Here is a 26,153-nt window from a genome sequence, read left to right on the forward strand (position 1 = left end):
CTCCCTCCTCTCATGTGCTCTCTCTCTCTCTCATTCTCTCTCAAATAAATAAATAAAATCTTAAAAAAAAAAAAAAACTCTCAGCAATACAGAAGCTCAGTCTTCACAACCAGAACACAGGTCAAAGCTAGGTCAGCAAGTGAGAGTTGGGTAGGCACTTCTTACATTTCTCCTATTTCAGGTTAAGATGGATCCTATGGATAAGATCAGGGTTAAGCCTATATGGTAGGTAAAGTTCAGGGGAGAGAGGGGTGGCAGTAAAGAAAGGAGGGTTGCAAAGCCTGGGAATCCAATAGGACCTGACAAGGAGCTGAGATAATTATTTTGTTACCACAAGTTTTCTATGTGCTTTGGAAAACCCAACACATGTTGTATGAATTAGATTTTTATTAATAGTATCTGGTCTATGATTACAATGTTATATTTTGCTGGACTGGACAGATTTTTTACCATTGAGATGTTTATGGAAGAAAGTTTGAATTTGCTGCCAGGCATCTACCTGTGCCCTTGATTGAGCCTTTGGCTCACCTCCATAGAATACTGCTTGGTTTAACAATGTATGTACAGAAGCTCTACAAGGAGGAAAATAAGGTGGTTCAATACAATGACCAGTTCCTGGGTAGTAGATTATCTGGGGTCTGTCTTTCCCATGGGCTTGTAACCGTTCAGAGGCTATTTGAGCATAGAAGTCACTTCTCCAGTTATGATCATCCATGCCAACAATAAACAGGAAGGGCCCTTGGGCCCTTTCCAGTGGAATAATACTTGGGTGATTGCGTTCCTCCAGTGGATTGTCCCACATATCAAGAAAATTCCAAAGTCCTGATTCATTAATTGTACATCTTCCTATGTCACTGCCAAGACTGGGAACAATCATATCCTTGTAATGCAGAGCAACTATTGTGTTGGCCACACAGGAATTGATAAGTACCGTGGCAGTGATACCTTTTAAGAAAGAGGCCATGGAGAGACACAGGTCACCTCCTTTGGAGAAGCCAAGAAGCCCAACATTAGGGCCTTTCACCTGAAGAAGAGAAACAGAACAAGCTTAGAATTTGTAAGTGGAGGACATAAATGGTGATTTTATATTTTCTAGGTAGCTTTCTTAAGTTTCATTCACTTTCTTTCCTTATGCAACAATCCACAAAGCTCAACTGTGTCTTCTAATAAGCAAATCAAATGATTTCTTAGTATACAGGCCTTCCACTAATATTTATGGTGACTGGGTCAAGAGTACACACAGAGACCCATACACCCCATACCTAAATATTTAAAAGTTATAAATCAAATGAACAAACTCTTTAAATATATTCTTTTCTCCCACCTTGGTAAATATACCTCCATAACAGAAAATTTGAAAGCTTGGGAGTCCTTGAAGTTCTGTACTGGAATGTGGCCTGGGGGAGAGCCAGCCCCAGTCCTTGGTCCCTGGTCCACCTTCCTTCTTTTCCCATTCCCAGTTCCATCATGTTACCTTGAGGGGCCTCTCACACATGTATGTGGATACCCCAGCCTACATGGTGAAGGCCTAGGTGTATTCACATTGATAGACCAGAGAAGAGACATAGAGCCTGGAAGCAGGATTAGTGCTATTTGGCAAAGAATTCTGGGGTTCCACATCACAAGGGCATGGTGTGTGTGTGTGTATGTGTGTGTGTGTGTGTGTGTGTGTGTAAGGCACGTGAATTCCAGGTGGATACATTCCCTGGGTCCCTTGGATTCCTCACCCTGTGGGCAGGGATGAAGCCCAAAGGCAGGCCAGAATGTGGCCATCTAAAACAAAAAGTCCAGGACAGAAGCCCCTCTTGCCTAGGCCTAAAGGCACAACTGAGTATATACTGGTCTCTTCTTTTTCCCTGGGGCCTTATCTCCTCTAATAAACCAATAATCACAGTTCAAAATCATCTAGGTTGTAGCAGCTCTGCTAAGAGACCATTCCCTGAATTCTGGCAGCATTAGAATATCCTATAGAACTTATAAAACATTTTATTACTTAACATTAGAATATTTGGGTTGCTTTAAGTCTAGATAGTTGCAGAGTATGTATTCCATTTATAATCAAACCAAAATGTTTTGATTATTTTTTTCAGTCTCAGATAAAAACTCTCTATGAAAACATAATACCGTTATCACATTTAACAAAATTAATGATTCCTTAGTATCATCAAATACAGTCCCTATTCAAATGTCCTAAAAATGTCTCTTAATAGTCAAATGTTTTCCTCTATACATTTACATTAGCCTTATAAGTGAGAAAAACTGAACCTCAGAGAAAGCAGTTGCCCCGTTCAGGATTCTAAGGCCATGTGGTGGTAGATGGAGAACCAGAATTTAAGGTTAGTAACATTTTAGTAGAGTGCTTTGAATTATGGTCAAGAATTAAAGGGAAATAAACAGTTGAGTCTTAAGAAATTGGAGAGAGATGGGTAGAAATGAAGATAATAATCCTAGTAACTTTTGAAGGAACTTTGGTGTCTCGTGACATATTCTGAGCCCCTGATGTCCCGGCAGGGTTTTTGAATCCAGGCCTGTGTCCACTCTATTCCCAATCCTCTGCATTCAGGCAAACACTAGAACCCACCCTTGGATGCTGCAGCATGAAGTCTACGGCTTCTTCAAAGTACTCCAGGTGCATGTCATCCAAATATTCAGGGAGGTCTTCAAATCTGAAATAAGCCAAAGCAAGCACAGCAAAACCATGTCCAGCCAGGAGGCTGGCCCTATATTCACAAAGGCCACCACCACTTCCAAATAGATCGATGATCCCAGGGAAGGGTCCTGCACCTAGAAAGCACCACAAATCATAAGGAGCTTTAGACTCTCAAAAGACATTCTCGAGTTTCAGATTCTGGCAGTCAGCAAAGAAAAGTTTCTGAAGCAGGGAAGGTTGGGGGTGGGGGAGTGAGTGGAAAAAGGATCCTTTTTAAAAAAAAATTTTCCTTCTTTCTTCTTTAGTGACCTTCAGGGAGAAGGGAGGGGGAACAAAATTATTTATTTCTCCAGAATTTTTCACATATTTTCATATACATATATATGGTATATGTATGGTTGTGTATATACACACACCACATATATATTTATACCAAATTAGAAATAGCACATGATGAAATGTACATTTCCCACAAAATTTTCCTCAAAAAAAATCTATTTGAGAATACTTTGAGAGTTGTAAAATGTTCTACATACATAAGGGTTTATTAGATGTACACCGCATGTCCTTGCACTCTCTGCTCCAGCTTTAAATAACACCATCCCTAAATGTGCTGTTCTCGTTGGTTCCTGAAAGTGGTATACACTAGTCTCTTCCCCTCTCTAGTTTTTATGATCTCGTTGACCCCTCAGTTTTCAAACCTAAATTTATATCTCCCTTCCCAGAAGAATTCCCAGATCTCCCCCAAGGTTGAGTTGAATCAGATAGCCTTTTTTTTTCATTGTCAATGACACTTTTATTATAGTTAATTTATAATTCCCATTTGTCATGATAGTCAAGCTTATTCAGAGACATAAACCAGAATTATAAGGGCAGGAAACACTGTATTCTTTCTCACATGATATCCAAGACTAAGTATCTATTCAAATACATTCAAAAAGCTGATGATATAAACTTTGGCAGTTTTCAAGAAACACTGGTCAATCCATAATTAAATCTCAATGCATCAGTTAACACCTGGGCACCTCTTGCAGTTAGCATTGCATTAGATGCTTAAAGACAACCAGTTCGACTCAATAAACTTTAAAAATATATATTTAATACTTATAATATTATTTACGGAGTTCTTGGCAGAGTTAAGTATTTTGAGGTTTCTATTGTTGAGAAATTTGAGGTTCATGTTGTCTCTTTTTCAGTCCCAAAAGCTCCGTTTTGAGTTTCCAGGCTTTGGTGGAATTTCAGGTATTGTCAGGTCCGGCTGGTAGTACCTGTGCACCGCTTTGGCCCCGGCACACATGGTCAGGAGGCTGGCAGCGAACATTTTCAGATAGGTGGCCCAGGACATGCCCGCGGGCATGGTTGGGGGGTGCAGAATGCACTGGCTTTTGGCCGCGGGTCAGAGGGTGAGCGGCCAGATAGCCTTTTATATGTTCCCACCAACACCCTGGCCCTCTCCTTCTCCCTATCACAGCACCTGCCACATCTGTAAGTGCAAGTATAGTTACCTGGGTCCTTTATTAGGCTGTAAGTACAGTGAGGACCGTGTCTAACTTTGCTATCTATTCCATCCCAGTATGTAGCATGGTCCTTGACTTAATACATATTTGTTAAATGACTGAACTCTTCTACATTATTTACAAAAGCCTTTGAGACAGAAAACAACTTTTATTTATTTATTTTTTAAAGATTTTATTTATTTATTCATGAGAGACAGAGAGAGAGAGAGGCAGAGGGAGAAGCAGGCTCCCCACCGAGCAGGGAGCCTGATGCAGGACTCGATCCCAGGACTCTGGGATCATGACCTGAGCCGAAGGCAGACGCTTAACCATCTGAGCCACCCAGGCGCCCAGAAAACAATTTTTAAATAGACCACATAGTAGACACTGAAATAGTTAACAGAAGATTGACTTGACTGGAGTATCAGATACCGTGATGGGCGGTGAAAGGTTTTTTGGGGGGAGATTCTTTTTAAATGTTTTTTTTTTAAAGCTTTTATTTATTTGAGAGAGTGAGCAAGTGCTCATGTGAGGGGACAGGGGAAGGGGCAGACGGAGAGGGAGAGAATCTCAGGCAGGCGCCCTGCTGAGTGCAGAGCCCGAGACGGGGCTCCCTCCATCCCAGGACCCTGAGATCACGACCTGACCTGAAATCAAAGAGGTGGTCACTTAACCAACTGAGCCACCCAGGTGCTCCTGGGGGATTCTTACTGAATCAGTCGGTATGATTTATTGAGCTCCTACTATATCCCTGGGCAAGCCTCTAGGAATATAGATATACAGAGATGTGTTAAATCTGATCGCAGCCGCAGGAGTTCACAGTTGAGTGTGCAGCCACTAGTTAAGGTTGGGAATTGCTGACGAGCTGTAAGAATAAAGCAGGTGCTCTTGTTCTGGAGAATAACAGAATTGTTTAGGGATTCTGTGAGATGTGGCAACTCCAGCATTTCTATATAGGAGGGGTTTCAACCAGGAATTTGGTTGTTAAGAGTTGGGTCAAGGGTCTTGTTTCCAGGCCCCTTTTACCTAGTAAGCACCTTTTTACTTAGACTAGGGTTTCTCAATCTCAGCACTATAGACATTTTGAGTAAGATATTTCTTTGTTGTGTGGGCTGCCCTGTGCATTGTGAACGTTTACCAACATCTCTGGCCTCTACTCACTAGATGCCAATAATACCCCCCACCCTTCAGTTGTGAGAACCAAAAATGTCTCCAGATATTGCCAAATGTCCCCTGGGGTGGGGGAAAATCAACCGAGATTAAGAATCACTGCCAGGGATGCCTGGGTGGCTCCCTCGGTTAAGGGTCTGCCTTCAGCTCACGTCATGATCCCAGGGTCCTGCTCAGCAGGGAGTCTGCTTCTCCCTCTGCCCCTCCCCCCTGCTTGTGCCCACTCTCTCTCTCAAAAATAAATACAATCTTAAAAAAAAAAATCACTGACAGTTTATGATGGGAGAAGGTGACCATCAGTTTGTTTTTTAGGATTATGGAGCACTGCCTCTATCTGTGGGTTTTAGCTTCCTTGGAAGTTCCATGTGAAAAGAGGCAAAGCAGCTTAAGTCATTACCTAATACTGGTATCTGACACAGCCGCCTGGCGGGCACTTGAAATAAATGCACTCTTTAGCATACAGCTAAGGAGTGGTAGTGACTCTAGGAAGTGCCATGAACTTAAAGAGGAAAAACGTCTATCCAGAATCCATGATAGGCTCTGGAGTGCGGGGATGAGCTTAGGAAAGTTCCACAACCACGTGGTTCCCGCGCCAGGCAAGAGGCTGCCCAGGGTCCCGGGACGACTCCACCTGGTTCTCCCTAACAGCCTGGGACCCGGGGCGCTCACCTGGGGGCAGGAAGAGCGTGGCGCGCACCCGGCCAGCGCGCACCGGCTCCCGCCGCACGCCCGGCCGCAGGAAGTCGCGCTCGTGCACCGCCCTGCCCAGGACGCGCCCGGCGTCCGGCTCGTGGCCGTCGAGCACCTCCAGCTCCACCGCGAAGGGCGTCTGCACGTCCCGCTTCACAAACCGCACCAGGGCTTTCTCGGGCTCCAGGGCCCAGAGCAGCCCCATGGGCTCGAGTCCCGTAAAGCTGCCGCCCAGCGCGGGCGCGCGCTCCAGGTCCAGAAGGCCGCCGGCGTCGGCTTGGTACCGCGCCTGGGCCCGGAAGAGCGCGCCCTTCTCGTCGCGCAGGGACGCGCGCAGCGTGACGGGCTGTCGCGGGGCCAGGCCGCGCACGGCGATGCGCACGGGCTCGTCCCAGCTGCAGCGGCCCGCGGGCTGCAGGATCACCGTCGCCGCCATCTCGATTTCTGCGGAACAGGGGAGTCAGCCCTCCCCGGTCACGTGTCCAGCCAGGCGCGCCTCCACCTCCCTGGGAAGCAATAGTAGTTGGAACCTTTGCGCTTCTTCTTTTGGACTCACGTGAGACCCTCTAAGCCAATGTGTGAGGTCTCTTAGTGTTTGTGCAAATCCAGTAGCGTCTGATCGGAAGAAAATAGCTGCTAAAATAAGAGTTCATTATTAATTCAGCAATCCAGCGCAGTGAGTGTGAAATAGAGGTACAGAGACTGCTGAGATTGGGAAAGATACTGGCAGTTCCAAGAATCTCAAATTTTATAAAGCATCCCAGGTGATTGTGATTCAGATGATCAGTGGGGAAACAGCCTAATCCTTCCCCTGCCTCAGTCCTTTACCGAGCCTTTTCCCTAAAGCTAAGGGTACCAAGGGTGGCCTTCAGAGCAGGTAGATGTTTATGGAGTGAGATCTACCTGAATTCCAGTCCGATCCTGCGCAATAGCCTGGTGATCCTTAGCAAGATATGTAATTAAGTCTCTGAATCCAGTCTCCTTGTCTGTAAAAGGCATATTGTGATGATTACATTGGCCAACATAGGTAAAAACACCGCACTGATAAAACTATATAGCAGGTGCTCAGTAAGAGTTTTGCTTTTCTTAAGACTTAATATTTTTATTATTTGAGAGAGAGAGCACAAGCAGGGGAAATGGCAAGCAGAGGGAGAAGGAGGCTTCCCAACTAGCAAGGAGCCCGATGCGGGGCTCTATGCGGGGCTAGATCCCAGAACCCTGGGATCACGACCCTAGCCAAAAAGGCAGACGCTTAACCACTGTGCCACCAAGGCGCCCCAAGAGTTTTGCTTTTCAGTTCACAAATCTGGTCACTGGCAGTGTCAGTGTTGTTGTGTCAGAGTTGTGGCAGGAAACAAGGGGCACTTTCCAATTGGGTAATTTGTGGAGAGTTTCATAAAGGGACTATTTACAAAGGCATTGGCAAGTCAAAAAACAAACAAGGTTGGGTGCACAACCTTGGACCCTGAAGGCTCAAGGGCAGAGGGCTGCCTGGCAGGAGGCTGGTAGCCATGGTGGTGTGAGGAAGGCAATCCGTGGTGTGGTAGGAGGAGTGGGGAGGGAATAAATACCTTGACCTCACTCTCCTCTTGGCCCTTCACATTTTTGCTGGTGCCTTTCTTTAGCTGAACTTGACCCTTCAGCTCAGCCTACTTGGTTACACAACAAGATGGATGGAACACACAGAAGATGCCCAGCAAGTGGAAGCTCAGTACATATTTCTAAACTGAACAAAAAGAAGGCAGACTAGGTCCCAGATCTCAGAATTTCAGTGAGCTTTGACAGCTCTACCTCCTGAAGTAACTGCTGTTGGGTATTTAAAATACCTGTTGTGTAAAGTGTTGCAGGCTGGGGCACCTGGGTGGCTCAGTCGGTTAAGCATCTGCCTTCGGCTCGGGTCATGATCCTAGCGTCCTGGGATTGAGCCCTGGATTGGGCTCTCTGCTCAGCAGGAGGTTTGCTTCTCCCTCTCCCTCTTCGTGCTCTCTCTCTCTCTCTCAAATAAATAAATAAAATCTTTTAAAAAGTAAAAAATAAAGTGTTGCAGGCTGTGCTCAATCTGGGAACACTCAGCTTACAAAGAATTTACCTGGGCTACTGCAGCCACCAGCACAGTTGACATTTGCACTCAGGGTGCCTGGGTGACTTAACAGGTTAAGTAACTCTTGATTTCAGCTCAGGTCATGATCTCAGGGTCATGAGATCGACCCACACATCAGGCTCTGTGCTGGGTGTGGAGCCTGCTTGAGATTTTCCCTCTCCCTCTGCTGCCTGCCCAAAGAAAGAGAGAAAAAGAAAAAAAAGAAATTTAAAAAATGAAATCTGCACTCAGATTTCAGAAAGGCAAAGAAAAAGGTGGCTTCTCCCTCTGCCTTCCCTGATACCTAGGTTGCTGTGAAGAGGCACAGAAATGGCACATGAGGGAAGAGCAACTAAGAGGGAGGCCTTGGGGGTCCTGGGATCGAGCCCCACATTAGGCTCCCTGCTCAGCGGGGAGCCTGCTTCTCCCTCTTCCTCTGCCATTCCCCTGCTTGTGCGTGCTCTCTTCTATGTCTCTGTCAAATGGATGAATAAAATCTTTAAAAAAAGGGGGGGGAGGAGAGGCTGGGCCATTCAAAATGCCTTCCTGTGGGGAATTCTGCACTTAGGAACTCTATGGAAGAAATAGGTACTTTAGAGGCCAACTGCCAGGCTAGGTTGCCCATAATCTGAAAAAGAATCAGTTGCTATAAGAAAGGGGGGTGGCTTCATACAAATTCTAATGTTTGTCTAGTGACTTGATGAAGTAGTTGTAGCTTAAAACCCAGATATGTAGCATACTATCTCCAATATTAAACATAAAAATTAATTTTTGTGTCCCTATTTTAGGGGTAGGGACTTTATGGATAACATTTGCCTGATATAGAATCTCTCTGGTTACCCCCAGATAATTACACTCCCAGAAGGGTTTCTGTCTGAGAAGGCCCCTGACCTTTTCCATGCATAGTAGCCCGCTGACTTTTAGTTATAAATTCAATATGGAAAGGCTGAACTTCAGAAAGTTACTTCAGTGTCACCTGACCAGTAGGCTATCAATAAAATGAGTAATTTCACTATCTGAATTAGGCTTAGGACACCTGTTTAAATATCACCTTAACAGATTATGTCAAATGTTAGAGAGTTGAAATATCTTGGAGGCAAGACTGTAAAGGTAAATCACTGGCCACCAAGTGACGGCAAAATGTTGATGTCTAATACGTTAAAAAAGTATTGGGATTAAAAACAGTGCCCTAGTAAGATCAATAAAAGGATACCAATCAAGGATGATTTTTTAAAAAAGATTTTATTTATTTGACAGAGAGAGAGATACAGCAAGCGAGAGAGAACAGTGGGAGAGGGAAAAGCAGGCTTCCCACCAAGCAGAGAGCCTGATGCGGGGCTCGATCCCAGGACCCTGGGATCATGACCTGAGCCAAAGGCAGATGCTTAACAACCTAGTCACCCAGGCACCCATGGGGATGATTTTTTTTTAAGATTTTATTTATTTATTTGACAGCACAAGCAAGCAGAGCAGCAGGCAGAGGGAGAGGGAGAAGCAGACTCCCTCCTGAGCAGGGAGCCCAAATGTGGGCTCACTCAATCCCAGGACCCTGGGATCATGACCTGAGCCAAAGGCAGACGCTTAATCAACTGAGCCACCCAGGCGCCCCGCAGTCAGGGATGATTTAGAAAGATCTTCCTATAGAAAAACAGTTACAGATTTATTACATTAGTTTTCTGTAATCCTCAATTGACATCTGAGATCCATCTATTTTTCCAATAACCCAACTGAGAGTTGAAGGGGAAAAGGTTAGAAGTGGGAATGGATTCCCAGTTACCCCAGTATCAGCTATGATCATGATTTCACTCATATCTGGCCTGGTACTATTTCCTGTTTACAGTTTTGGTGGGACAAGAGAGCTCCACATTTCCATTTTTTAGCAGCCAGTAAACATCCCATTTGAGTAAGTCCTTTCTCCAAGATAGCAGTAACTTAATTGCAATAATACTCTCATGGTTACATAGTATTCTATCAATGTTCACTTCCTGACTTCTATATTTGTGGTATGGTTATGTAAGGTGCTAACATTAAGGAAAGGGGAGGAATGGTATAGGGAAACCTGTACGAGTTTTGTAACATTTCTGTGGGTCTAAAATTATTTCAAAATAAAAGGTTTAAACAACAGAGAACAGTATTAGGGACTGATGAAATCACCAAAAAGAATACCTTTGATCTTCTGTGTCCCACTTTGGCGTTAGGAAAACCTGTCCACCTCAGGCTCTTCCTCGTCCATATCCTTGAACATTTAGTCTTTCCCATTTGATTGAGGTTTCCAAGAATTTGCATTATCTCTGATCCTGTATCTAAATCCCCTGAAATACTTGAAATTTCCCTTGTCCAAAGCGTCTGGACTCAGGCATATGATTTCTCCAGAGGAATCTGATATTGTAACAGGTCTAGAGAGAAAGGACATCAGGGCCACATGTCTCTCCCTTTGAGGGGCCTTGTTCTTAGAGTTTAAGGAAAAGTTCTCTACATTCAGAGAGATTAAATGGAAAGCATGGTTTTCAAAATAGGTACTTGCTGTCTGGATACAAAAACAGCTTTATTCTTAGCCTGGTGAGCCTGCTCTTGGCTCAGTTTCCAGAACTTTGAATTACAGAAGTTATGTTGAGTGTTTGCCAGGAATGTTGCCCTAGTGGCAACTGTCACTGGGGAGTTTGAGAGATTAACTCTTTCAGGTGCTACATTACTTACTGTTGTAATTTCATTAAATCACTAGTAAGCAATAACCAGATAGTTTGACAAAGAAACAGTTGTATGAACAGAATGAAACACTAGTTCACAAAAATACATTCTTTAAGTGATTTTATTTTTTTAAGATTTTTATTTGAGAGAGAGAGAGAGCGTGAGAGAGAGAGAGATATCATGAGCAGGGGTGTGGGGTAGAGGGAGAAGCAGACTCCCCCCTGAGCAGGGAGCCAGATGTGGGACTGGATCCCAGGACTCTGGGATCATGACTTGAGCCGAAGGCAGATGCTTAACTGACTAAGCCAGCCCTTAAAGGATTTTATTTTTAAGTAATCTCTACACCCAACATCAGGCTCAAACTTACAATCCCAAGAGTTGCATGCTCTACCTACTGAGCCAGCTGGGCACCCCACAGAAATACATTTTCTATTTGCCCAGTTCTCCAGCTATTCACCACCAACACCATCCATGCCCTGCAATAGCTCTGCTTCTAACTATTTGGAAGAGCAGGATGTAAATCTTTGAGAAAATAGGAATGCCAGTTTCTTTGCATTTAGTGAAAAGCAGATTATTTGGGCACCTGGGGCAGCCTGTCTCAGGCTGATTCAGATGGCCTCTTTCATCATTCCTGATTCCTTCTGTTATAATTCTCCAAGACTGCAGTTGTCCTCTAACATCGCATACGAAGGATCATGGTAATCTCCATAATCTCATCAAACACAGAAACAGCATCTAACTCTTGGAACATCATATTCAGAGGAGAGTGCTCACTGTGAGACCCCCTCTCCCCCAATTCAACCTGGTCAATCTGAATGTCCTCTGCCTTTATCCTATGATCCTAGTAACCAACATAGATTTTCCAGAAGTCTGGTTGTATATTATAGTGAGAGCTGGATTTCTGGTGAGTCATTGGGTCTCTTCCCAATAGTGTGTCTATTCATTGGCCCTTGGAAATGTTCTTCCTTTACCTCTATTACTGGGTAAGTTTGCGGTGATCTCTGGAGGACTAAATAAATTTGCCCTTCAACATCCTGAGAAGAAAAGTCAGAGAATCTGGTCTGGGGAGAGACCAGCTGAATGCTCCCTGCCTGTTCTGATTTCTTGAAAGCCCAGGAAAAACAGCCAGAAGACAGTGCTCTCATCCCCTCATCTTTTTACCCTAAGCTTTAAACTCCAAATCTTCTCCCCAGATAGACTTTCTTCTTATGATATCACAATTTTCTATTATAATATTGTCAGTATCAGTCAGACTCAGGTCCTGCTAACTGGAATTGTCTTTCCTGCCCAATGTCCTGTCAGTGTTTCCTCCAGCTGCACAAACTAATTCTGCCCTACCCAATGGACTACATAGATTTAGACTACATAGCATTGTTTCCACTGGTGGTCTTTCATATCTTGAGTGTGGTCTCTAATTAGGACATCTGGAATCTCTACCATAGGACCTTGAACTTGTCTAGGAGGTGATAATATCCTTGGATAAACTGAATGGCATTTGCTAGGTCTTAGAAGAATGTCTTATGCTCAAATCATCAAGAACAATGTGTAAAAACTTGGACCTACCAGCAAGAACTATTAGGAACTAGTAGAAACATCAATATTGGCTTAGGATACACAGTGACTATGCAATATTTACTTTAACCAATGCCAAAGCTCATATAGCTCCAGGCTTTGGCCATACCAAATAAAAGCTATAGTCAGAATCCTGGGATTATGAAGAAAATCCAAGAAAAAAATTGATACTTTCTTGCAGATTATATATAGTTAGTTCACTTTAGAGTAGACCAAAGCCTTTTCATTTCTTTCTGAGCATGAAGTGAGGTAGATATATAGACACTGATTGGCATTTCTGTGATCGGTGAAGATCTTAGAAGGGATGGCATAATATGGGAGACACTCCTTCTGAAGAACCCCGTCGTCCCTTCTCATCTCTTTATGTGATTAAAATTTAATGGTGTTGGGGCACCTGGGTGGCTCAGTTGGTTAAGTGTCTGCCTTTAGCTCGGGTCATGATCCCAGGGTTCTGAGATCGAGCCACGTCAGGCTCCCTGCTCAGCGGGGAGTCTGCTTCTCCCTCTGTCCCTCCCCCTGCTCGTGCTCTCTCTCTCTCTCTCATTCTCTCTCATTCTCTCTCCCTCTCTCTCAAATCAATTAAGTATTGGAAAATATTTTTAAAATAAAATCTAAAGGTCTGAAATTGTAATGGGCAAGATATTGTATCATATATATGTTTATGTGTATATATATATATACATAGTGTGTGTGTGTGTGTGTGTGTGTGTGTGTGTATGCAAGTTAGTAGAGAACAGCATCATAAGACAAGAGAACCATTCTGTATCAAGAGCACCACCCATTCATGTATTTATGAAATTAAAATGGGAAGATGGGTGCCTGGCTATCTTGGTTGGTAGAGCATGCAACTCTTGAATCTCGGGGTTGTGAGTTTGAGCCCCACTTGGGGTGTAGAGATTACTTGAAAATAAAATCTTAAAGTAAAATGGGAAGATGTAGGGGCACCTGGTTGGCTCAGTCAATAGAGCATGTGACTCTTGATCTCAGGGTTGTGAGTTTAACAATATATTTTTTACTTTTACCAATTTTTGAATCTTACATAAAACATTTACTTTTTTTACTTGATCAAAGTTAAGTTTTTATTTAGCTGAAAGCAAATATTATGAGTGTATTCTACTTAAAAGAAAAACATCTTTATGTAGTATGATTTAATTTACATACCATACAACTCACTTATTTAAAGTGTACAATTCAGTGGTTTTAGTATATTCACAAGGTTGTGCAACCACCACCACCACTAATTCAAGAACCATTTTATCACCCCAAAAGGAAACCCTGTACCCAGTTTTTCCACATCCTCACCAACACTTGTTTTTATCTTTTTTTTTTTTTAAGTAGGCTCCACGCCCAACATGGGGCTCAAACTCACAACCCCAAGACCAGGAGTCACATGCTTTACTGACTGAGCCAGCCAGTTATCCCTCTGTCTTTTTCATTATAGCAATTCTAGTGGTGAGAAGTGGTATCTCATTGTGGCTTTAATTTGTTTTTGTTTTGTTTTGTTTTTTAAAAGATTTTATTTATTTAATTGAGAGAGAGTGAGAGCCAGAGAGATCACAGAGGGAGAGGAAGAAGCCGACTCCCCACTGAGCAGAGAGCCTGATGTGGGGCTTGATCCCAGGACCCTGAGATCATAACCTGAGCTGAAGGCGGATGCTTAACCAACTGAGCTACGCAGGCGCCCCTCATTGTGGCTTTAATTTGTATTTTCCTAATGATACTGAGCATCTTCTCATGTGCTTATTGGCAATTTGTATATTTTCTTTGGGGAGATGACTATTCAGAAGCATTGCCTATTTAAATTCCCTCAGCCTGAAGTTTGACTCACTCCCTCATCCTCCAGGCAGGTCTCTACTCAAAGACTACCTATTCAAATACATCTTCCTTCACCAGTCTATTTAAAATATCACCTTTCTCATCATGCTCTAATATTTTTTTTATTCTTCACAGCATTTATCATTTTCTCACTTCCCAACTAGAATAAATGCTCTTGACAGCAAAGACTTTGTTATCTTTGTTCATCTGTGCCAGAAGCTTAGAACATTGCCTCCCACGTAGCAGGTTTCCAATAAATATTTGTTGAGTGAAGTTGAATGACTGAAGGCAACAACAGAAAATAAAAGCTTTTCTGTTTCTTTTGGAGTTCCTTTCAACAAGGTACTCAGCAGGTTTATTTCACCTTGACAAAGTAAATGCTATATAATTAATACCTAATATGAATCCATTTTGAATATATATAGGAGATAGAGTTTAAACAGATTGGTTAAACTGACTTTAATTCTCAGTAAGATTTTATTTCATTATTCATCGATGACAAATTCTTAGAACAAGGTTTAACTGTCATAATTCTGTTATTTTATACATTTACTTTATACTCAGTACATATACCTACTCTCACTTGAGGTTAAGGTGTCCATCTCTTACTCTCTGATAGGAAATCAATACTATATATGATCTAAACCCATTTTTTAGAGCAGAAAATTGAACATACTAGGAAAATCAATCTGATATTTTGTTCTTTACTGGAATGTATAGTCCATTTACATTTAATGTAACTACTGATCTATCTGAGTTTAAATTATTATTTTCTACCTGCTTATTCTATATTTTTTATCTTCTTTCAGCTTTTTAAAAATTATTCAGGATGACCTGGTGGCTCAATTGGTTAAGCGGCCAACTCTTGATTTTAGCTCAGGTCATGATCTCAGGATCATGGGATCAAGTCCCACATGGGGCTCTGTGCTCAGCATGGAGTCTGGTTGAGAATCTCTCCCTTTCCCTCTGCCCCTCCCCCACTCATGTGTGCTCGCTCTCTCTGAATAATAAAAACTTTATATAAAAATTATTCCATTTATTTCCTGTATTAGCTTATGGTAATAACTTTATTAACATTAAATAAAAATTAATATTTTTACCACCTTGTGAAAAATGCAGTGATCTTACAACATTTCCACTCCACTTATTTCCTTCTTACATAGGCAATTTAATCCTCTGTGTATTTTAAACTCCATAGTATATTATTTGTAAATATTTATTGGGGCACCTGGGTGGCTCCATTGTTTAAGAGTGCCTTTGGCTCAGGTCATGGTCCTGGGGTCCTGGGATTGAGCCCTTTGTTGGGCTCCCTGCTCAGCGGGGAGCCTACTTCTCCCTCTCCCTGCCCACCCCCACTTGTGCGCTCTCTCTCTCTCAAATAAATAAAATCTTTAAAAAAAATTATTTAGATTTCTCTACATATTTAACCTCTTCATTATATTCCATTTCTTCCTTCATCTACGTGGTCTCCCCTGGAATCTTTTCTTTGTGCTTGAAGAATACTCTTTAGTTTTTCCTTTATTGCAGATATGCTATATTATCTCAATTTATATTTCTTTGAAAATGACTTTATTCTGATTTCATTAATTTTTTTCAATAACCTTTATGAAAAATAAATGCTTTCATATTTAAGTATCTCTCTGGCTAGTATAGGCTTCTAGGTTGTCACATATTTTCTGTCAACACCTTGAAGGTATCATTCCAGTGGTTTGCCATTTCCATTATTGCTGTTTTTAAGTCAGTTGTTAGATTTATTGTTGTTCCTTTGAAGGTAAGGTTTTTTTAATCTTTAGCTTTCTTTTCAGCAGCTTTCTTTTCTCTTTCAGCTTTCTTTTCTCTTCAGCAGTTTTCTCTTCAGCAGTTCAACAAACAATTCCGTGGACAGATTGCCAAGATCACTGCAAAAACAACTCCCATCTCAGATGCTCTTCTAGGAATCTTGCAATTTCCTTATCAGGAGATAAGAGTCTATAGCCACTTTCCTTGCACCTGATGTCTTTGTGTTTACCCTCAAACAATGGAGTACAGTTGAAGTGATGCTATGTGACTTCCAGAGCTAGGTCATAAAAAATGCCATGTATTTCTGCCATCCTTTCTTGGGACATTCATTCTTGAAAGTCAGATACCATGCTGTGAGAAAACTCAAGCAGTCTCTGGACCTGCCCATTTACACAGGAATCACAGTTGCCTTTAGGACTAGGTGGCAGGTGGAAGCTGCAAGGGCTTCAAGGAGACTGTTAGTGAAAGCCTAAAGGACCCCATGGAGGCTATTACTGAGGGCCTAAAGGAAAGCAATAAAAACTTACTGGAAGCTGAAGGCAACACTGACACTTGGCAGTCATGTGAAAAATGGAAAATATACCTAAATGAATTCAATAATCTGGCTGAGGGGATTTCCCAGCAGAGTACTGATAGTGCCATCTGGCTTCTGCTGCCTATGATAAAGTGCAAGAAAAAGAATCAAAGAATGAACTGTTACATGTGAAGGAACCAGGACTTGCCAAGTTTGACAACAATACTATTTCTCTTTCCCAGCCTCCCCATATGGTAAATTAGACTTTAATTAAGACAGGACCTCAGACCAAAGTCAAATCCAGAGTGGGTCTGTGGGGGATACTTTGTAAAGACCTCAGAAAGATTCAAGGTAGTGCTTCATAGAACATTTCAGACAGAGAGAAGGCCCTCTGAAGATTTTAAGGTGTCCCCAGCAGATCCTATCTATTAAATAATAGATTCTAAGAATCTTAAGGGTATTACCCTCAGCATACTCACAGGGAGCCCCAGGTAGAGAATGTCTTGCCTCAAATAGATTTATAGTGGTGTGTTTTATAAAGTGAACCTCACTAAGGTTTTTAGAAAACCCACATAGTTCTTAAGAGAATTGTTCTAGTAGCAGTATAAATTTGAACTAAAATAGAAAGAGTGCAGAGAAGAAAAGAACTTTGGACTCCTGATCTTTTTCATCTAGGAAGCTGACGGAGGAGGTTTTGTTGTTACTCAGTTTTTTTTTTTAATGGAAAATAAAGGTTTTAACTCAGAGGGCAGAACCAAGAGCTACAGAGAACAACTTACAGAGAGTTAATGGGCACCACAGAATTGGCAAAATGTTCTCAGCTGGATTTCAGAATTGCTAGGGGCCAGTGACTGTTGTGTGCCTCCCACTTCCATTTTTTTTTTTAAAGATTTTATTATTTGACAGAGACACAGCAAGAGAGGGAACACAAGCAGGGGGAGTAGGAGAGGGAGAAGCAGGCTTCCTGCGGAGCAGAGAGCCCAATGTGTGGCTCAATCCCAGGACCCTGGGATCGTGACCTGAGCTGAAGGCAGACACTTAACAACTGAGCCACCTGGGTGCCCCCACTTCCCCCATTTTTGAACAAGAATGTAAGTTATCTTACACCTATCCCACCCTTGTATTCTGTGTGTGTGTGTGTGTAGTTGTTGCTTTAGTTCACAGGTTTTCACTTTGAAAATGATACTTGAGGAGCTATACCCAAGGAACTATACCTGAGGAGCCTCATCTGTACCTAGATGTTATACAGATGATGCAATCTTAGACCTTGAGCCTGAGCATGACACTAGAATGGAATGAGATTTTTGAGGAGCCTTGAAAGAGGGACGGGTGTATTCTAACTATGGGAGGAATGTGAACCACTGTGGACAGAAGGCAGATTTTCAAAAAACGATTACAATGTTTCCCATCCTATATTCTTCTAGAACCTTGCCACTCTCCTTTTAAGAGGTGTACTCTATGTTCTCCTTGAACTTGGGTGGGGCTTTGGGACTGCCTTGACCACTAGAGTATGGCAAGAGTGATGCTATGTAGCTTCCAAGACTAGGTCAAAAGAATGCCATGCAATTTTGCCTTGCTCTCTTGGGATGCTCACTCTTGGATCCAAGCCCAAGTAGCCAGTGAAAAAACCCATGTGTAGAGATATTGGGAGACCCTCCTAACCCATAGGACTGTCTGAATTCCCAGGTGATGGCCACTACCAATCTCCCTGCCATGTGAGTGAGAAAAATAAATGGTTACTATTTCCCCTCCCCCCCCCCTTTTTTTCTGAGAGAGTGTGCAAGCACACTGGGGAGACGCAGAGGGAGAGGGAGACAGAATGTTAAGTAGTTTCCATGCTTGGTAAAGTCCGATATTGGGCTTGATCACACAACTCTGAGATCATGACTTGAGCCAAAATCAAGAATGAAACGCTCAACCCACTGAGACACCCAGGCACCTCAAATGGTTACTGTTTTAAGCCACCATGTTTTTGAGGTAGTTGTTACATAGCAACAGCGAACTGAAACATACCCCAAAACATTGTCACATGAAATAACAATCATTTTGCTCACAAATACACAATTTGGACAGGGCTTGACAGGTACAATTCTTCTCTGCTTCAGATAATCGAAGCCTTTGTTGGCTTCGATTTTAAATGGCTTAGGAGTTAGAATCATCTGGAGGTTTTTCACTCACGTATCTGGTACCCAGGTGGAAATAACGCGAAGGCTGGGCTCCACTGGGACAATCACAGGAAATGTCTACAGTTGGCCTCTCCATGTATTTTTGGTTTCCTAAAATTGTCACAGCCTCAAACCTCAAACACAGTAGTCAAAGTCCTTAAGGTGGCTCAGGGCTCCAAGAGCAAGTGTTCCCAGCAGAAAAGGTGGGATCTTCATAGCCTTTTATGATCTAGCCTCTGAAGTTACATAGTACCAATTATACTCCACACAACTGATTGAAACAGAAGCACATCCAGATTTGAGAGAAGAGTATAGATCTTCCACCTCTTGGTGGGAGAAATGTCAAAGATTTATGGCTATGTTATAAAACTGCCACAAATGATTTTTCTGTGGTAAGTATGGTCTTCTTTATACTTGTCTTGTTTGAAGTTTATAGTTGTTACGAACCGAATGTGTCACCTCAAAATTCGTATTTTGAAATCCCAACCCATAATGTGGTGGCATTTGAAGGTGGGGCCTTTGGGATGTTACTAGGTTTAAATGAGGGCATGAGAGTGAGGTCCCCCATGATGGAATTAGTGCCCTAATAAAAAGAGGAAGAGAAACCAGAGCTCTGTTTCTTTGCCACAGGAGGACATGGGGAGAAAGCAGCCATCTGTAAGCTAGTAAAAAGCCATTACCAGGAACTAAATCTGCTGGAATCTTGATCTTGGCCTTCCCAGCCTCCAGAAAAAAATAAATGTCTGTTGTTTCAGTCACCCAGTCTATGGTATTTTGTTATAGCAGCCCAAGCTAAGACACAGTACTCCTTGAATATGTGGCTTGATGTCTTTGTCAGTTTTGAAACAATTCTCAACTATTATCTCTTCAGATACACTTATGCAATGCTTTGCAGCCCTCAAAGAAAATGAGGAATGAGGCTTCTAAGAATGTCACACTATGATTTTCCAAAGTCTATTCTTAAAGCCAAGGAAGCAGGAAAATAAATCATAGTCATTCATCCTTGAAACAGAGTTTAGACTTAACTATTCTAGAGATGCTCCCCATCTTTACCCCAACTCCTCCTCCCAAAGGATTCTTCTCTGATCTCCATGAGGAAAAGGTCAGCCTGGCTTCCTTATACCAACACCTCTCTGTAGGTTTGGCCAATGAAAATTCTACCCTGCTACCAGTATTTGAACCAGTAACAAACATTGGATGGCAATTCTCCCACAGTGATTAAAAAAAAAAAGTGACCTAGTATTTGTTCAACTTTAAATTTCATCCATGGCTCAAAGTGTTAAGTAAAAAAATCTAGAAGAAAATACAAATTTTAATAGAGGGGATGCTTTTTACTTTTTGTGTTGTATACCTCTAATTGAATCTTCTACAATAGACATGTGTTACATTAGTAAATTAATGAAAACATAATGTATTAAAAATGTTACCTAAAATATATCATTAATATCCATGACATGAATTTAACATTATCCAGGGGACAACTGATTCACATGATTATTAAATACCAGAATCTGACCTCGAATTTCTCATGTCAATAACAGACCAACACATTACAATTTAGGGGAAGCTATATTCTGGGTACCTCCAAGATGTTTGCAGAAAAAGGTTAGAATTTGTTTCCAAGCATCTTCCTGAGCCTTAGAATGAGCCCTGGGCTGCCCACCCCAGATTACAGATTTGTTCACAAATTTGTGCACAGAAGCTGGGCATAGGGGGAAGTAAGGAGGCTCGATATAATGCCCAGTCCCAGGATAAGAGATGATCTGGGGTTTTTCCTTTCCATGGGCCTGTAACCGTTCGGAGGCTATTTGGGCATATAACTCACTCCTCCAGTTATGGTCATCCTGACCAACGATGAAGAGGATGGGCCCCTGGGCCTTCTCTATTGGAATCATGCTGGGGTTCTCATGCCCTCCTACAATATCATTCAAAATATCCACAATGTCCAGGAGACCTGAGAAAGCTACCTTGATTCTCCTAAAATCATAGCCCAATGATGGGATGCAAGTCTGCTTGTAGTGTATGGCTGTGTTTCCACTGAACCCAGATCCATTGATGGAAACTGTGGCTGAGACGTTCTTCAAAAATGAGGCCATGGAAAGACAAATATCAGCCCCTAAAGAAATGCCCAGAAGCCCAATGCCTGGGCCCTTTACCTGGAAGAAAAGAAGAAGAGTCAAGAACGTATCTCATAGAAAAATGTTCTACAATGATGGCAATATTTTTCATCAACATCAATTCACCTAGTGAGTGTTGATACTTTGGGTCTGAATTAAGCTGAGGGTAGAGGGAAGATGGGGGCTGGGAAGTAGCTGTCCCTTTAGAGGCTGACAGAGAAAAAATAAAATGGGGCTCCTGGTTGGCTCAGTTGGTAGCACACCTGACTCTTAATCTTAGAATTGTGAATTCGAGCCCCACACTGGGCAGAGATTACTTTAAAAAAAATAAAGCTATTACCTATAAAAACACCTTTTTTAAACATAACTAGAGATGCTAACTTTAATTTGTGAGTTGGCCACAAGATTATCAACCTCAGCTGACAGGAGTTTCTTCCCACATAAAAAATATCTGGGTGAACACATGGCAAATGAATTGTGAACTCACTGGCAAGTCTGGGTATTGATTACAAATGTTCCAGACTATCATCCACTAGAGAATGCTGAGTCACGGAGCTTGTCAAGTTCAGGTCCTCATTTAGGTGGGCATGATGTAAGTCTCAGTGTGCCAAGGTATCTAACTATGTGGAACCAAGGTCTGTTCTAAGTGAATGACTCACCAGACCCCATCTAAATATACTGGCAAATGATTAACTTTATAGAAACAAAGTAAGACTTCAGAGTCAGATTAAGTAGTTCTTAGCTTCTGAAATATGTGGGCAAGTTATGATCAAAATCTGAGAACACACTGATTCCAGAAAATTAAAGATTAAAAAATCAGAAAGAGTCTGCACAGAAAAGTAAACAATCAACAAAACTAAAAGACAACCTAAGGAATGGAAAAAGACATTTGCAAATCACATATCTGATAAAGGGTTAGTATCCAAAATTTAGAAAGAATTTATAAAACTCAACACCCAAGGCACCTGGGTGGTTCAGTGGGTTAAGTGTCTAACTCTTGATTTTGGCTCAGGTCATGATCTCAGGGTCCTGGGATCAAACCCTGCATTGGGCTCCCTGCTCAGAGGGGAGTCTGCTTCTCCCTCTCCCTTTGCCCCTCCCCCTGCTCATATTCACTCTTGTGTGCACTTTCTCTCTCTCAAAATTTTTTTTAAATCTTAAAAAAAAAAGATGTTCAACATTATTCATCATCAGGGAAATGCAAATCAAAACCACAATGAGATAGTACCTCATACCCATCAGAATGGCTAAAATCAGTAACACAAGAAACAAGTGTTGGCAAGGATGTGGAGAAAAAGGAACACCCATGTACTGTTGGTGGGAATGCAAACTGGTGCAGCCACCGTGAAAAACAGTATAGAGTTCCTCAAAAAGTTAAAAATAGAGCTACATTACAATCCAGTAATCACGCTACTGGGTATTTATCCCAAAATACAAAAACACTAATTCAAAGGGATACATGCCCCCCTATGGGTATTGCAGCATTATTTACAAGAGCCAAGATATGGAAGCAGCCTACGTGTGCATCAATAGATGAATGGATAAAGATGTGATGTGTGTATACACACACACACACACACACACACACACACACACACACACACACACAATGGAATATTATTCAGCCATAAAAAAGAATGAAAACTTGCCATTTGTAACAAGATGGATAGAACTAGAGAGTATAAGGCTAAGTGAAATAAGTTAGTCAGAGAAACAAATACCATGATTTCACTCACATGTGGAATTTAAGAAACAAAACAAAGGGAAAAAAAAGAGAAATCAAGAAGTGCACTCTTAACTATAGAGAACAAACTGATGGTTACCAGAGGGGAGGTGGACAGGGGGATGGGTTAAATAGGTGATGGGGATTAAGGAATGCACTTGTGATGAACTGTTGAATCCCTATATTGTTCACCTGAAATATAACACGGTATGTTAACTATACTGGAATTAAAATTAAAAACTTAAATAAAGAAAGCATGTAGGGGTGCCTGGGTGGCTCCATTGGTTAAGCGTCAGCCTTCAGCTCTGGTAATGATCTCAGGGTCCTGGGATCAGGCTCCCTGCTCAGTGGGGAGTCTGCTTCTCCTTCTCCCTCTGCCTCTTCCCTTTGCTCATGCTCTCTCTCTCTCAAATGAATAAATCAATCTTTTTTTTTAAATCATGTTAAAACTAACAAATTAGAAACTCATTTTGCATAAGAAATGCAAATTCCTGAATAATTCCTTTAAATAAAACTTCACATGCATTTTTACAATTAATCCTATCTTACTAAGCCATCTGACAGAGAAAGTGTAAATAAGCACTTAAGCCAAGGAAGTCTCCAAAAGAAATTTCTGTGAAAGAAGAGTCGAACAGCAACAGGGCACCTGACACAGGTGAGTGCAAAGTGACACCCTCCCTGGATGTATTTCTAGAGAGAATGATACAATGAAGGACATTAGGAGAACCTTGGAGTGTTGTAGCATGTAGCACAGGGCTTCTTCAAAGTAGTCCAGGTGTATGCTGTCAATTTCCTCGGGGAGATCCTCAAAGTTATAATAAGCTAGAGCCAAGGTGGCAAAGCCATGACCAGCCAGAAGGCTGGCTCGATATTCCATCAGGCCCCCTCCAATTCCAAAGATGTCAATGATCCCCGGGAAAGGTCCAGGTCCTAGAGAAGAGAATATAAAAGAAAGGCATTATACAATTTAAATTTGCTTTCCTTTCACAGATCTATTTAGTGGGTTCCTATGAATCAAAGGGAAAAAAAAAAACACAGCTCCCGGAGTTATTATGCAAAAGGAATACAAATATCTTGAAAGGAAAATCTACAAAGTACCTTCTCATTAATGAGTTTATCCTCCATACGATTCTATAAATTATCTACAAGGTTCTAAGAATCTTTAGTTATCAAGGGCTAACTTGAGTAACAAAGTCTTTCATTACTGACTACATCATGGAAGGAGGAATTTCATGTTTTAGACAGTGTTGATTCATAGTGTTCTGTTAGGGGAATAGACATAAAGTTAAGAATCTTGAAATAAAGCTTTATGTTGTGTTGCATTGACCCTTGGCTTTGTGTGTGTGTCTACTGATATTTCAGATGTCTACTTAGAGATAGGAAAGAAAAATAAATATCCAGAGACGGCTTCAGGTGAGAAAGCCAGTAGAATCTAAAGTGTGATCTGTGGTACAGAGGGGCATGAAGAAGTGGAGAAGAGGCCCAGTGTACCCAGGGCACTACAGAAGGGTGATATGGCAATAGCTTCCATTGATTGATAGGGCTGATGAGATCTATAAAGTAGTTATTAAAACAAAGTGGACCACATACCTACCCATCCTGACCCTTTTTATTTTTAACCTGCCGAATAACAGTACTCACCTCATTGAGATATTATGGAGAGTAAATGAGATAATGCAAGCAAAACGCATAACACAGAGCCCAACACATCAAAATACTCCATTTTGGTTGTTTGGCTACTGGCTTACTCATTGTCAGCTTCTCTGTCCTAACGGATGAGCTAAACAGCCTGCAGCAGTACCGGAAACCACTGGCCGCCACGGCACCCAGCCGCGCGCCCCCTAGCAGCGCACACTCACCAGGGGGCAAGAAGAGCGTGGCGCGCACCCGGCCCGCGCGCACCGGCTCCCGCCGCACGCCCGGCCGCACGAAGTTGCGCTCGTGCACCGCCCGGCCCAGGACGCGCCCGGCGTCCGGCTTGTGGCCGTCGAGCACCTCCAGCTCCACGACGAAGGGCGTCTGCACGTCCCGCTTCACAAACCGCCAAAACGGCTTATCCGGCTCCAGGGCCCAGAGCAGCCCCATGGGCTCGAGTCCCACGAAGCTGCCGCCCAGCGCGGGCGCGCGCGCCAGGTCCAGGAGGCCGCCGGCGTCGGCTTGGTACCGCGCGTGGGCCCGGAAGAGCGCGCCCTTCTCGTCGCGCAGGGACGCGCGCAGCGTGACGGGCTGTCGCGGGGCCAGGCCGCGCACGGCGATGCGCACGGGCTCGTCCCAGCTGCAGCGGCCCGCGGGCTGCAGGATCACCGTCACCATCCCGGTTGCACGCGGCTGCCCTCTGGACGTGGAGCCGGGAAGCCTCAGGTCGCGACTGGCCGAAGTCCGGCCCAGGCGGCGGAGTGCGCTTCGCAGGCCCGACGGGGTCAGGCGTCCCCTGGCGCAGGAACGGGGGGTGGCGGAGCCGCGTCAGGAGGCGTCTGGGCGCTGCACACCTGTGGCCTGCGCCCCCGGGACTCGCCTGAGTTAAAAGCAGCAGCAGGTCGTTCTCCCAGCCCGGGCGGGGGCGGGCCGCACGGAGCATCCTGAAAACTGGATGTGGTGCTGAACCCCCCTCCGAAACGCTTCTCTCCCTCCAGCCATTCTCAGTTGTTGGAGTGAAAGTTGGGTAATCGGATTCGTGTTGAAACCAGAACTGAGTGAGTTTAGGCAGAATTCCAAGAATCCCAGGCCCTCCGTGGAAAAGGGTAACTCTTTTTTTTTTTAACTTTTAGTGAATTATAACACACGTACAAAAAGCGTGCAAACCCTAAGCGCACAGTCCAGTGAATTTTTACAATCGGAACATAACATACCTGTGTAACCAAGCACGGGAATCCAGAACCCTCATTACCAGCACTCCAGCAGCCGCCCTCATTCCTGCTCCACGCATTTCCCTTGTCCCCAAAGGTACTCTATCCTATTCCAACAAAATGAGTTATTTTATGGGAATGAATCCTTCGGTGCGTCGTCTTTAGTGTCTTTCTGCTTTCACTCAACAGTGTTTATGAGATTCATGTCTATTGTTGGGTGTAGTTGTACATCATTTATTATCACTTCTAAGTGGTGTTCCATTTTATGATAGGACAAGTGTTTGTCAACTTTACTACCAATGGACATTTGATAGTACTCAGATTGGGACTATATAGTGCTATGCACATTCAAGAACCTATCTTTTGATGAACATACATGTGCATTTCAGTGGGGTATATACCTGAGAGTGGAATTGCTGTATGATAAGGAATGCATATGTTCAGCCTTAGTAGACACTAAAAGTCAACCGTTTGAATAGGACCCTAGAAGCAATATAGATATAATGTTCAGAGATGCCCAGTGTTTTATTTATACATACAACAATAATAGCTACTCTTTATCAATACCCAAATGCTTTACGTACAAAATTCAACATGTTCACAAAACAATGGGAGTATTTTCAGAATATCGCTGAGAAGGATCTTGAGGCTTGGAGAATATTAAGCCACTGAAGTTATCTAATTAGTAACAGCGCCTTGACTAACTCCCAATGTGGAACTCAAAGGTGAACAGCAGCATTGTGGTGAGGTGTAATCAGAGTTCTAGCTCTGGCTTTATTAACTAGTTCTGTAGCCTTCAACAAGTTTTTTTATTTCTCTGGGTCTCAGAGTTCTTGTTTGTAACATAG

General features: G+C 42.8%; 2 protein-coding genes, 1 non-coding gene and 1 pseudogene across 5 annotated transcripts; 1 reads left to right on the forward strand and 3 right to left on the reverse strand.

Moving 5' to 3' along the window:
• Window positions 1-341: 341 nt before the first annotated feature.
• Window positions 342-10,498, reverse strand: ACOT6 (acyl-CoA thioesterase 6). 3 transcript variants are annotated; one of them, XM_027571512.2, is made up of 5 exons: window positions 10,253-10,498; window positions 6,910-6,992; window positions 5,986-6,639; window positions 2,582-2,784; window positions 342-1,024 (listed from the first exon to the last, which is right to left on the reverse strand). In XM_027571512.2, the coding sequence occupies exons 3-5, from the start codon at window positions 6,440-6,442 to the stop codon at window positions 419-421; spliced, it is 1,266 nt and encodes a 421-aa protein (XP_027427313.1). In that variant the 5' UTR covers window positions 6,443-6,639; window positions 6,910-6,992; window positions 10,253-10,498; the 3' UTR covers window positions 342-418. The 3 variants fall into 3 exon arrangements, with proteins under 3 accessions (XP_027427313.1, XP_035584064.1, XP_035584063.1); XM_035728171.1 differs by having other exon boundaries at window positions 5,986-6,642; XM_035728170.1 differs by having other exon boundaries at window positions 5,986-6,992.
• LOC113909877 lies at window positions 3,421-4,286 on the reverse strand (annotated as a pseudogene).
• A 9,415-nt stretch (window positions 10,499-19,913) lies between the features above and the next one.
• LOC113909876 (peroxisomal succinyl-coenzyme A thioesterase) lies at window positions 19,914-24,916 on the reverse strand. Its single transcript, XM_027571514.2, has 3 exons — window positions 24,319-24,916; window positions 23,187-23,389; window positions 19,914-20,775 (listed from the first exon to the last, which is right to left on the reverse strand). Exons 1-3 carry the CDS (start codon window positions 24,770-24,772, stop codon window positions 20,170-20,172), a joined length of 1,263 nt encoding a protein of 420 aa, XP_027427315.1. The 5' UTR covers window positions 24,773-24,916; the 3' UTR covers window positions 19,914-20,169.
• Window positions 20,824-20,894, forward strand: LOC113910779. Its single transcript, XR_003516265.1, has one exon. It is a non-coding gene; the product is annotated as a small nucleolar RNA SNORD56 (small nucleolar RNA).
• Window positions 24,917-26,153: the final 1,237 nt, after the last annotated feature.

The sequence above is a fragment of the Zalophus californianus genome, chromosome 6 (assembly GCF_009762305.2).
Source record: "Zalophus californianus isolate mZalCal1 chromosome 6, mZalCal1.pri.v2, whole genome shotgun sequence".
NCBI classification, from domain to species: domain Eukaryota; kingdom Metazoa; phylum Chordata; class Mammalia; order Carnivora; family Otariidae; genus Zalophus; species Zalophus californianus.

Excerpts from the sequence above, each read along its gene's own strand:
- ACOT6 (XM_027571512.2), bottom strand. The coding sequence starts at position 6,442 with ATGGCGGCGACGGTGATCCTGCAGCCCGCGGGCCGCTGCAGCTGGGAC. Across the intron at positions 2,785-5,985 it reads CACGCTCTTCCTGCCCCCAG|GTGCAGGACCCTTCCCTGGG; the intron begins GTGAGCGCCCCG and ends GGTGCTTTCTAG. Across the intron at positions 1,025-2,581 it reads TCATGCTGCAGCATCCAAGG|GTGAAAGGCCCTAATGTTGG; the intron begins GTGGGTTCTAGT and ends TCTCTTCTTCAG.
- LOC113909876 (XM_027571514.2), bottom strand. The coding sequence starts at position 24,772 with ATGGTGACGGTGATCCTGCAGCCCGCGGGCCGCTGCAGCTGGGACGAG. Across the intron at positions 23,390-24,318 it reads CACGCTCTTCTTGCCCCCTG|GACCTGGACCTTTCCCGGGG; the intron begins GTGAGTGTGCGC and ends TCTCTTCTCTAG. Across the intron at positions 20,776-23,186 it reads ACATGCTACAACACTCCAAG|GTAAAGGGCCCAGGCATTGG; the intron begins GTTCTCCTAATG and ends CTTTTCTTCCAG.